General features: G+C 42.3%; 1 protein-coding gene across 1 annotated transcript in view; it reads left to right on the forward strand.

The window, feature by feature from the left end:
* The first annotated feature begins 4,460 nt into the window (after positions 1–4,460).
* LOC117537309 (G protein-coupled receptor kinase 6-like) overlaps positions 4,461–13,589 on the forward strand; it is a 54,899-nt gene continuing 45,770 nt past the window's right edge. The window contains 1 exon segment of the mRNA XM_034202493.1: positions 4,461–4,814. Coding sequence (XP_034058384.1) covers positions 4,763–4,814 — 52 coding nt within the window. The 5' untranslated portion in view covers positions 4,461–4,762.

Raw genomic sequence — 13,589 nt, forward strand, 5'->3', positions numbered from 1 at the left:
GAAACTCCAGCTGGACCACATGGTATGTTCTTATTCTCCTTACATATTCCATCACAGCAGCACAATCTAGCAGCTCTTAGTATTGACAAATATTGATTGAAATGTGTTGCTGCACAGGTCACCTTCATCTCTCTGAAGAGATGGGTGATGTCATTTGTGTACTTAATTATAAATTGAAATGTTGAGCTTGTCAATCTTAATCTGAAAATACAAAAACTGAAATATAGTTAAGAGAAGAAACCGACACTTTTGTGATGTAATTCCCTCAATGCAGATCATGGACTGATCCATTATTTTAATAGGAGGGTAAATGGTATGGCGTGACAGGGTTGAAACAAACTGAGGGACAATATTGCAATTTCATAGATAATTAAAGTATTTTTTCAGAATTTATTTTTGATCAGTTAAAGTTGACAAGCATATAATTATATTAGCAGCAACATTTTGGGATAATTGGCCATTTTGATTGGTTTGATATTAAATTAATATGTAATAATGCTTAGTGAGGACATGCAAATATGTCTGTCTAATACTAAGAAAACCAATTTTTTTAAAACAAAATATATATTTAGTTTTACATTGTAATGCAAAAAAACCTGTTCCATTAATTCATTGCTTTAAAATACATTTTGTAGTTTCCTTTCATTTAAAATGGTTGAGGTAAGCTTGGGGGACTCAAAGGGCACCCGATTGTTTGTCTGAACACCTTGTTTCTCTTGTGCATTAAGAACACTTGTGTTAGGGCATGAATTAACAATAAATAGGTTATATACAGTATAAAATACCACGTACTGTCCGCCCTCCCATGCCACCCTGGCATGACCTCTTGCCCCCCCTTTGCCCCCCCATGTAAAATGTTCTAGAACCGCCACTGTATAAAGGTAACCACATATATGTCCGTGTGGAAACAATACCCCCAACTCTAGTTCCATGTGTGGATTATGTAACCTAGTGTATTAAAGGTGGTCACCACAATATATAAATATATACATATGTATATAATAAGTGTCACGATCCGTCAAGATCCGATTTTATTTTTGTATTTGCGTGCATTTCCTGTTTGGAAAGTGGCACTGTACTGATAGTGGTGATTTTATTTTGGAATTCTTAGCGTGCACTTCCTGTCCTGAAAGTGGAGGTGTCCTGAGAGTGGAGATCTGCACCGGAACTGTCCTGAGAGTGGAGGTCTGCAGGCAGACCCCTCTCAATATTTCCCTAAAGAGGCTTAAGGGTTAAGATAAGGGCCTTCTGCAGGCATTGCATGTCCGTTCTGTAGTTATGCTTTATCACCACTAGGTGGCAGCATTGAATATGTGATAACAACTGTCTAGTGCAGTGGTTCTCAAACTTTTTCTGTCAGGCCCCCCCTTTGGAGAAAAAAAAAAGTCGGGCCCCCCCAACACAAATAGTCAGGCTCAGTGGCGGCGCCAAAGATTTATTTTGGGGGTACTGTGGGGTAGCTTGACGTTTCATAGAGGGTGCTCAAACATTTAGGGTTTCCCATTAATGTACCGGGCGCTACAGTGGAATGTTCTACTGCAACACTCCCCACGCATACACACAGTGTACCCGCAACTGTTACAATGAAGGCTCAATAATCAGCTCACGGCATATAGGTGTAAGCAGGGGTAAAGTGCTATTTTTATAGGTGGTGTGTGGACCTCACATAGGGGGGTCCGGGGGCAAGCTCCTCCGGGAAGATTTATTTTTAAATATTGAAGTTAAAAGCATCAATCTGGTGCACTTTGAGAGCAAAATGAAGAGATCTACAGTATGGATACATCTCTCAACACAGAACTGTAAACAGATTGACTATTTCTTTATGGATATTTTACAAATCACTCCCCTTTTAAACGTTATACATTTTTTAATGTCATATAGTATTTCATAATTGTTTTTAATTTATTTATATTAATGGTGACCAAAACGTTTGAGACCCACTGAGATAACACTGAGAGAGTCCTTTAGCTCACTGAGTCTCTCAGTCTGACAGGAGAGGACTCTCCTCCACTTTGTTGTTGAAAAAACTCCTTATATCCGTTAGCGTAGCTCGCTAGCACCAGAAGCTAACAACAACGATCTCCGGTACCGGTGCGCTCTCTCTCTCTCTCGCTCGCGCACACACACAAAATGGCTCGTTCCACACACACACAGAGCCGAGCTTGAATGAAACACAGACACCCAGACGTAATTGTACTGTACCATATTATTTTCGAATCAATAATTTTTAAAAATATGATTTTATTTTTTTGAAAATTGAAAAGAAAATTAAAAAATTTTTTTCAATAACCATTTTTTCTCCTGGTCTCTCGCGCCCCCCCTGTCATGCCTCTGCGCCCCCCTGGGTGGGCGCGCCCCCCACTTTGAGAACCACTGGTCTAGTGGTGTGGGTTCATCTTATACAAGTAAACATGTACTCATACAACATGGACAATCAGGTGTAATACTGATTTTTTTCATCAGGTTTATATACAGTCTCTCTCTTTCAATGGGAGATTCCACTGATATTATCCTGACATAATGGTCATAGTTAGATTAAAAGCATCTTTATCTAAGATGAATCCATGACTCAGTTCACAAACAGCTCTTTGTATTTAAAGCATTTCTTAAATGTAATTCTTCCTGCTTTAAATACCTATTTCTAAAAAAAAGTGTGATGGTTGATCCAGTAACTTGACACATTCTGTGTTAATAAAATCAGTGAGGGTGTGAAGACGAATATCTGTTACCTTTCACCTTTTAATTATTTTATCCCCTGCTCCACAGATACCCTCGGGCCTTCCTGTTATGTCTTCAGGACCCTAGTAGTCAAATGAAAAGTGAAACTACTTATTCTGTTTTTATTCTCAAGTATCACATGTATGCATTGCTAACCCTTTTAGAAAACAAATCCCATCATTAGGTTACACCGTCTTCTCTTTTTGAGACACAGCTTTTCGCAGAGCATTGTGGGTGGAGATGATCCCAATGTCAGATAAGAAAGCCCAGAGGGATGCTGGGTCAGAAAACCGGCGTGTTATCTCTTTTCTCCAGACTTGGTATTATGTCACAACTTAAAACCCTCACACCATTGTTCACACAATAAGAAGTCTGTATCAGGTCAAAGGCGTTCATGTTTCCTAACAATACAATAGCCAGCAGCACATGAAACAGCTGTAAATCAAGTAAATGACCATTTAACTTTATAAACACATTCAATCATTTTAAGATTCATCATTTGTTATTTAAAGGAATCTTCTCTTTTTCAAGATGTTTCCAGTAGACTCCTGTGGTCTGGATCTGGATCTGGATTAATACTGAGCAAAACCCAGAGGTATCACGCTCAGTGGGGGATGAATATTCCCTGCTAAATGTCTATTAATGTGCCGGAAGCACTCCACGGACACTGCGATGACAGCTTCTTCTGGTAGCATGTTCCACTCTCTGATTGTTCTGGGAAAGAATGAGTATTTCAGAGTGTCACTAGAAGCGGATATTCTAACACCTGAGGGAACTTGCAACAAAAAACATGCTTATGTAGGTAAGAAAACGTGTATTATTAATAAGTCCAATTACCGTGTTCAATCAGTATGTTTTGATATATTTAAAGAAATAATTATTTAAAGGAAAAACTTCAAACTTTTTTCCAGTAGGCTCCTGTGTTTGAGTAGACTATTATGCCTGAGGAAAACTTCTAGAACATTCTTTTATCTAAAACTGCCAAGCAATAAATGGCACAAGCATCGATAATAAGGCAAACAAAAAAATAGCATGTAGGCCTATGTATGAATGTATGATCTTGTCAAAGGTATTCATGTTTCCTAACAATAGCCAGCATCAAATGAAACAATAGCAGGACATTATGGAAACGAAACGTTTCCTTATTAGTTTGTCCAATCATGTTTAAAAAATGATATTTTGGTGATTATTTATTGGAAACTTTTCTATGTTTCCTGCAGGCTCCTGAGAATGAGGATACTATTGTATTGTAAGGAAAACAACACACGTTACACTTTTTAATCCAAAACTGCCAAACAATAAATGCCATAACCATCGACAATTTCAGGAGCCTAGGAAATTGCTTGCATGTATGCATGCCCCATCAAAGGTGTTAATGTTCCTTACATAACAAAAGCTAGAAGCTCATGAAATAGCTGTATAGCAGGAAATCAAGGAAAGGAAAAGTTTCCTTATTAGTTTCCTTATTAGTTTGTTCAGTCAAGTTTGGATACAAAATATTTTTAAATGATTATTTAAAAGGAAACATCTCCTTTTTTTCTAGATGTTTCCAGTAGTGGTTGGGACTATTATACCCGAGGGGAAATTGTAAAAACGTTTTAATCTAAAACTGCCACACAATAAATGACATAACCATCCATAAGTTCACGAGCCTAGGAAATTGCATGTATGTATGAATGTGTGTGTGGTTGCACTGGTTGTAAATTGATCCCTCCTACTCTCGCTGCTCCGTTGTGCAGAGGAGGGGCGAGGAGGAGGAGGGAGCCAAAGCAGGAAGGAAGGCAGGCAGAGAGGGAAGGGAGGCAGGCTGTGAATGCTAACAAGCCCCGTCGTAATCATACAGTTCAGTAGGTAGGGTTTGATTAAAAACGTCTTGCAATGGAGAGGAACGACGACCACTATTAAACACCTACTATGCACCAGTGCCGCCTTCGTCCTATGCGCGTGCAGCAGTCTCACCGTCGTCGGCACGTTTGATCTGAACAACCGTCTTTTTCCGCTGAAGTGAAATGTATCGCGACTGCTTGGGACTCACATTCTGACAATGGAGATTGAAAATATCGTGGCCAACACGGTTCTCCTGAAGGCGAGGGAAGGTAAGCACAGATGAATGGCAAAATACATAATGAAAATGTACCCCCCCGCATACACACCACCACCTCAAAGATAGGTCCATGAACGCATCCCGAGCTTTTCGGCTGTCCTACTCGGGGTTTTATGCTTTCTCTGTTTCTGCGCAGCGCTTTGTCTCCGGCAACCATATAGCCTACCGTTGAAATCAGCTGTTTGTACGCTGACAACACACACAGTTCCCGGGCAGGTTAACAGAAGGCCCAGCAGCGAGCAGGCTCGGGATGAACAACGCAGGGAGTGTTTGCAGCATCGCGCTTACACGGCGGCGGTGCACTAGGCTGTCGAGCAATTTTTTTCACACTAGCACAACCGCTGGTTTTGTGGGTTTTTACCATTTACGATGACGTAGCGGGCATTTAATGGTATTTATGTATGATATTGAGTGTGGACCGATAGCTGCGCAGTGGGGCTCTGTGCCTCCAGGACAGCCTCTTCTTACCTGTCATTGTAGGTTTAAAGCCCAATTAGGGACGTTACAATTATGGTTTTATTTGACGCAGAAATATTTAAATGCATTGTCGTTTGGTTGTTGATAGGAACTACGGGGAGGAATATATAACGTAAAAAATGAGGTTTTAGTTGTTAGAGAATTAAAGAAGGCCCACTACGTACCCTGGCGGCCCAGGCGCTTTAGCCCCGGGTGTTGACGCTGCTCAGTGGGACGGTGATCCCACAGCAGCCGCTCACCCGGAGATAGGAAAGAGGCGAGTATCCCTCTGTTTTCCGTGAGATGGCAGAGTAGAGAGGCTGCGTGTGGGCGCAGGGTGGGTGTACGACACTATCAGCTGCTAGAGGAGGGTAACAAATGTGTTATTACTGCTCAAAGGTTTCCACTACTGGACACCAGCATAAGGCTATGGCGTCCTATATGATATATCCAAGTTGATGCGTTTCATTCGACAGCAAAATCGCCCATACACGGCTCTGGGTATGCAGAGAGGCCTCCCCTGCTTCTGGTTTGCATTATATTCGGACTGCGTTTCAGATCAGGACTAAACGCCAACACTGCTGTGAAATGGATTGTTCACAGCAGCAGTGAATCCATTTCATAGCATCAGGCTTTCCTTTACCTGCCGTTAAATGGTGCTTGGTATTGTCGTGAGGTTTACCCCGGGAGGGTATTGTAGACTGATCGGATCTACAGGCTCAGTATGTCAGTGTCCTCAGCCAGGGGCCCCGAAAGGCCCTCAGGGATCATCATCAGTATGAGAAGCGAGTAAGGAGCCTGGCACTTCTCCATTTGTCAACCAGCTACTTGTTCTTGAAACTATGAAAACTTTAGGATGGCCCACTCTTAGTCGATTAATTGTCCATTTTGTTTGATGACTAAGATTTCTAGGTAATTTTTGTTCATGTTTTTTCAATGGAAGCCTTATTTCCAAGACATGTAAGCGCATCTATGCACAAGATAAAAAGTCGTTGTTTGTGTAGAAACCCAGTTTAACAGGCGTTTCACATTTGTATCCAATGCAGACACACACTACTATACCGTAGACATGCATCTAATACATTAGTCGAAAAAATCACGAGTGTTAGTTTACTAAGTATTTCTTTAGGCGAAGGTTACCCTTGCAAACGGTCTGTACTTGCAGTTTTAATAATGATGTTTGTGTAGCATGGACACTCCTCCGCCACATCAAACATGTTGATTATACAGCCAGTGTTGTTTTTTATATTTCTCTCTGCTATACCATTCAGTGTGTTCATTAGCACTGAGATTAAAACAGCTAATGGCTCCCAATGTAACCCTTTCAGGTGCACGGGAGACTAATTTGATTTTAATGATGCTTTCCAGAGGTGGTTGTTTGCAGCTGTCAAAGTGTTTCAGTGTGTCACAGTGACAGGTGTCAACACTGGCACGAGTTGTATAACCTATTACCCGCCTTTTGAACACACCAATTCAGACAGAAAGCGGCTCCTGTGGATTCAGAGGTCAGCTCCTTCTTTAATTCTCTCCTCGATCATCTATATGCCACACAGCATCAAGGCCTAGCGACTAGCAGAGAGTTGCAGGCGGGCCGTCTACCAGCTGCAGGGTCCAAGCTGTTGTTGAGTCAGCAACAGTTTGCCCTGCTGATGTGTCCTTGAGGAAGACGTTAAATCAGTTGTTCTGTAACTCTGTGACCTCATTGTGGAGCCGGGAAGTGACAAATAGTTTCTCAGCGTACTAAGTATGTATAAACAATCATTTGTTTGCAGATATGCAGCTTTTTCCAGAATAAACTCCTGATTAGTGCCGTCCTATTTGTCTTTTTTGTGCCTGGAAAACCTTCACTCACAAGATTTTCACAAGTCAATTTTTACACACCTGTTGATGTGAAACTGGGTGGCCAGAGTAAGAAGTGTTACGACAGGGTGTGTCCAGTCTGCCACTGCTGAAATGACACGTCAAGGGAAGTGGTTTTGGTGTTGTAGAGATGACACCGCTCCCACCACTCCCCACCCCTGCCTCTGGGAAACGTATACATGCATTTGCCTCAGGAAATCCCAACACATTTTCAAGACCTTTCTTTTGCCTTAGGGCCTCTCAGACTGCAGGAGGCGACAGTACATGAAGTCAGAGGAAAACATTGCTTTAGCTCCTCAGAGAATTTGTTAGAAAGTTTTGGCAAATGGTGTTGCTGGAAATACCAAGATGAACACTTTTGGCATAGATTCAGCCCAAAATGTAAGTGAATGTAAAACCTTAGCCAAGTTATTAGAGACTCATTGCAACAGTAGGATTCCACATACCTACTGTTTATCATCAGAAGTACAAGTGTGTTGACAGTCTGAACCCTTTTGTTAAGGACCCAAATTCAATATTTACCTAACATTAGTTAAATCCGGAGGATATAGGGTCTGTTTTGGCGGCTAATACTGTTTCAACACAAAATGTATTGGTGCATATATTGGCTTATTTCATTACATTAAACGTATGCTACATATTGCAGTTTAAAGCACTTGAGATCATTTAGAAACAGCGTTCTCATAGTTTCTCCCGCAGACTCCACTGTTTACAATACTTTGCAGCAAGCACCTGAGTACCCTATCATAGCGGAGCAGATGGCAGTGTGAAGTCAGCTGGTGAAATTCTGTTTACTCTTCAGCTGCAAAATATCCTGCCTCATTACATTTATTTGCCAGAGCTCTTTAACAACCACACCGGAGGTTCCTTTTGATACATTTCACAAAAAACGCTGTTTTTAACTGATGTGTTTTTTGCCGCAGAACAAACTTTCAATAAGGAAATAATATGTGCTGTTATAGCTTCTGAAAACTCACATTTTTTACTGATTCAGACCTAAAAGGTTAACTGATGCCCACCCGAAACGTATATGATTAAAACATCAAGTCGAACATTTCTTTAAAGGGGCCATATTATGCTAATTTTCACATTTCATAATTGTAATTTGTAGGGATGCGCCAATCGCCAATTTTGGGGCTGATCGCCGGAATCAGTATCGGCCGATACCGAACGCCGATCCGATGGAGTGGGCGGGGGCTATGGGGATCTTCCATTTAAAGTGATGTTTAAAACTCAGTTAATGGGGCTCATTCACTGGAGCTTCCACAAACAACAACCAACATCATTATTACATTCAAATGAAGTACATTATTCAAGTTTACATTAACTTTGGATAATAACCATAGATAATAACACGGGAGAAATTAGCGGAAACGCTCTCTCTCACTCTCCTGTCAGTATCTCACGCAGCTCACTGATCCAGTAATGAGTGACCCGACAGTGAAGAATACATATATTTATAACTAGTTTAGCTTGTTCCAGAGGTAGATAAAATAGCTAAGTGTGTTAGGTCTAACTCTCAGTGTGTGTTTCGTTCCGCTCACCAGTCCGGCAGGCGGAGCTGCAGGATTTCTGCTTCACACACACGTTGCATTCCGCTATTTTACTTTCTTTTTCGGACACCTTAAAATAAAGCCAGACCGGTGAAGCCATTTTGGCGAGCTTGTTTTGCCGCACACAGAGAAAAGTGTCATGTATTTTACGTCATGCGATCGGCTCTCACGATCGGGCTTTATAGAGAGCACCGATCGATCGGCAGACAGTGAATATCGGCCGCCGAAGCCTATCACTTACAGTGTGTTGGAGCGCTAACCCAAGCGAGAGTGTTACATAGTGATGTAACAGAAGTAAACAAAGGAGTCCAATGGAGGCGTTTCAGGCAGGGGGGAGTGTGTGGGAGAGACATAGGGCCCTTCTCACTTCTCTTATTTTTCATTTCCTCGCTCCTCGGTCTCACCGGAAGTTGATTTGTCTGCGCCATCTTGAGTAGCGTCCCAATGGCCTTATTTTTGCCGGAGGACCGAGGAACGATAATGGAGGAGCGATAACCGAGGAACCACCAGACCATCCTTCGATTAAATCCTCAGACACTCGCGCCGCCCCCTTACTCTGTATCGCTCACTGATTGGACGAGGCAGTGCATGCACTGATCTAATGCTTCTTGACATGAGAGCAGTTTCCCAGCGGAGTGAAGAAAATACATGAACCTCACGGGACTCACTCCTCAGTTTATACCGTGTTTTGTTTCAATTAATCTATCATTTATTTACAAATATGTGATATATCTGAACAACAAAGTGGTCAAAAATCATTTTATTCATTGATTGGAAACATTTTCATGATCGCTTTTTTCGTTATTTAAGAATGGCGTTTATCTTTTTTGAGAATGAGTTCTTATTTTATTTAATGTATTTGGGTCTATAACAGATGATACAAATGTTTGTGTCAGTAAATGTGTACTAACAGAGGCGGGGGTGTGTGTGGAAATAACGGGGACAGAGCTGCTGTCAGACGATCAGCTGTGCAGCGTCATCACAAACGGACGTCGCTTCACGTGACGCTCCGGAGGAAAGGACGTCCCATTGCTCTTAAAACTCATTTCCCTGCTTCTCGTGGTTTCCTTGCGTCTCTCCATGCTTCCCTGGTGGGAGGGACTAGTCACAGGGAAACGACGCAAGTGAGGGACGCAAGGAACCCATTTAACCGAAGTGAGAAGGACCCATAGACATACTTTATTGTCATTTCAACAAGACACAGAGTGTACTATTACAACGAAATTTCGTTGTACTGGCTTACAGGAACAGGACAATATAAAAACTTGCTAAAATTGTACATATAAATAAATAACTCCCTCTTGAGGGAACTTTGGGAATGTAGCCTTTGCACACCATTTACATGAGCGAAACCCCCTAAAGGCAGAAGAGGCCCCTTTAAGACACATCGATCACTATGCATCAGGTCAGTTGCTGAGCCCTAAATATTGATAAATGTGAAGTTGTTTGCTGAAGGACTTTCACTTCAGTATATTGCATATCCCAAAGTGTCGATGTTGACTTGTTGCATTCAGCTGTGAATTATAAATAGTGTTGGTGTAGAGAGAATTGGATGTTGCATGGTTAGTTGTAACATTTATAAAAACAACATGTGTTAGATGTCAGCATATTTGTCTATAGACGTCTGTAATTCAAGTACCTGATTTTTTGCAGTTTGTTAAATGGCAAACTTTATTGTAGATATTCTATCTTACTTGTCTGTCAACTAAAAGATAAGCAAAAATTATATTTAGTTAAAATAAAGCTGCACTGGGCATGTCTTAAAGTGAATGTATGTTTTATTTTACAGGCAGACATTTTTCTAAGAAGTAAGAAATATATCCAAGGGGCAGAGCGGAACAGGTTTACGTTGTGGTACTTTTTCATTCAAACCTGTTGGCAACATGGACTTGAACATATGCTTAACACATCTTACACTTCCACACATATTTTCATATTCGAATGTAAAGATTGACTGGACATGAACCCCTCTTCCTGGAATCAAATTGCATTTGATCTTTTTCTGCTGTTTCTTTCATCTTCATAAAAAGGAAGGAAAGTGGACAGTCCAGTGCTCACATTCCAGTTGAAACAAATCCAGTTTATACAACTCATTTCCACCTTACAAGTTGGAAGCTTTGATTTATTTTCTTTTTTGCCGTAGAACATCACAGCTGTAAGAGGATACACCTCCCTCTCTAACCTCTCTCTGCCCCCTCTCCACCACCCTTTTTCAAATTGTAGGCTAGCAGGACCACTTGTGTTGGTTTTCCTGTGACGTTAGCAGGCGTAGCTTTATTAGTTTTGCGGTCATAGCTGGGCTAACACTTGTTGTCATCACTCTGGGGTGTTTCCTCCAGCTGAGGCTCATAAAACACATTGCTTTGTGACTGTCCCTTGATGTGGCACTCATTTTACAGTTATTACACCCACAAATGGGTAATGTTGCGTACGCACCGCTATGCTGCATGACACCATGCTTAGCCGGGTGGCTACTGGGATGTTCATTTAGCACGATTTCTTGGCAAGCTGACTAAGCATGAAGAGGCACTTTTTGAGGCACTTTGTGAACATCATAGTTCTAGCTGCCGTATAAATGTTAAATGGCTATTTTTACTATGGGAACCCGGCTGTTTGCCTGATGTTTACTATGTGTACGGTTTAGTGTATTTACTTTGTATTACATGTTATTTAGCTGACACTTTTCTACATACACTTCAATCTGGTAGACATTACTACGGGAGAAATGTTTTCTTTTAGTGTTAGGTGTCTTGCGCAAGAACATTTGAAAATATGGACTATGCAGTTATCAAACCACTGACCCTCTAATTGGTAGATTAGACCCCCTGAGCCATAGCCCAACAACTTCTTATGGTTCAAATAAAGATTTGGTTTCTCTAAAAACAGTTTGTATGTCCATATACTGGGGTTCAGTCCCTGGTGCGGAAGATCCGGGTTTGAATCCATCTAGGGAAACATTGAGGCTTTATTTCCCTCCGTATCGCCCTTTCAACTCTCCAAAAAAGGCCCTTGTGTTTCAAAAAATAATCTTTAAAACAAAAAAAAACAGTTTTTACAGGTCTGTCAGGGTTTAGTAGCAAGTGTGTTTAATATCAAAGGTCCTTCATGCTTTGAAGGTTTACTGAAACAGTCCTAGATACAAAATGTAGCTGTCTGCCCTTGGCTAATTTTACGTCACTCCTGCCTTTTTAAATATGTCTTGAAGGTGTTGTCTTATCACCGATCATCCTCAAGGTGTAATAGGTGCTACGCGTTCCGCACCCAAGGGCTCAGTCGAAGCTGGAGAGGCTGCTTTTGTGCGCTCATGCTCCCCCGGCGCGGCCATGAAATTAACCAGCGGGCCATTCATCTGAGAGACGGCTGCAGATAACATACAGATTATTAACCTTTCAGTCCGTCCTCTCCCTGCGACTCGGCGCGTCTCGCTCAAGTTGAGTCTAGCCATGTTCCCTTCCCTCCCCCCTCTCCCTCAAGACGCTGTGAAAACACGGGTCAGTTTTCAAGCACGTCTCGGCTCGATTTAATGGAATATCTTGAGGGACGGGGCAGAGGAAGGAAAGGTCTTGCAAAACACGACCGCAGCTGGAACGAGCAAGAGGGCATGTGCAGCATGTGTTTTCTGCTCATGTGAAAAACTGCATGTCCTACCTCGTGTAAGATCGCCTGCCTTTTTTGTTGCTGTTGTCATGTCCTGGAATTCACTCGGTTGTTGTAGTGTTGTTCACATTTTATGCTTGTGACCCTCGCATTCTTGCAGCGCCATATAGACTAAGAGTGGGGAAATCTGGCCATAAAGAATGAACTAAGGCATAACAAGAGGAGAACACTGTTTATATGTGGGGGAGGGGAACAAGAAATCAGTGAGGGAGGAGAAAATGGGGAAGGGGGCATGTGAGAGAGGTGAGGATTTAGAGGATGGCAGTGCTGCCTGATATGTTTCTCTTGTCCTCTCTCTCTCAGCTGATGTGTGTCTTGCAGTGCGGGTATACAGATGGATTACCTTATGCAAACACCGGGTCGTTGCTTTGAATAGGCAACACAGATACTAGCAGCTAATGTTTTCCTTATCAGAGGATACTCCAGTCAATCATACACTGTAAGGGGAAGCAACATGCCATTCATTTATCATGGTCAGGCTCCATTGTGCCTGTGTGCATGCTCGTATTACAATGGGCTCAAACTATGCGTGACATTTCCTACCATGATTTTGGGAGAGGACCATAGCCCTATGATCGGAAACCTCTACGACAAACTTCATTAATCCCAAAGGAATCGTTCAACTTTTTCCTTGTGGTGTTATACATTACATCACATACATCTGCCCGGAATAAACACAAACGGGGCCGAAAAATGAAGACGTAGCTAATAGTGTGCGCCATGGAGCATTTGGGGGTTTGGTGCCTTGCTAATACCTCATTCACACCAACGCAACTCCGGTTCAAGCTCCGTGCTAGAGCTTTTCAGGTTCAGAACCGGTTCTTCGGTTTAGCTCCGGCTCTTTTCACACCACCCAGAGTCCGACTGGTGCTGCGTCATTGCGTCATCGTTTGCGTCATGACGTAACCGTTTGCGTGCCTGCTTCATAAAGCCAAACGGAAACCCCTCACAGCTGACACCGACAACAACAACAATGGCCGATTGTGCTCCAGCTTCCTCTGTACCTCTTCGGAAGACCAGATTCCCAGTAGGTAGCTGGTCTCTTCAGTGGACCACTGCTGCTTGTTACGTTTCTCCATCGTTGTGTACAAACTGGATAAAACGCGGGCTTTTGTTGTTGTTCAGGAGTTGATCTGCCCCTGCCCCCGCCTCGACGTAAGCGTGACGTATGCGGTGCTTTTGCTCCAGCCGGACAATTTTTTTGGTGCTTGAAACGAACCGGATTCCGGAGCTAAGAGGCT

This window comes from Gymnodraco acuticeps, unplaced genomic scaffold, assembly GCF_902827175.1.
Source record: "Gymnodraco acuticeps unplaced genomic scaffold, fGymAcu1.1, whole genome shotgun sequence".
Lineage (NCBI taxonomy): Eukaryota > Metazoa > Chordata > Actinopteri > Perciformes > Bathydraconidae > Gymnodraco > Gymnodraco acuticeps.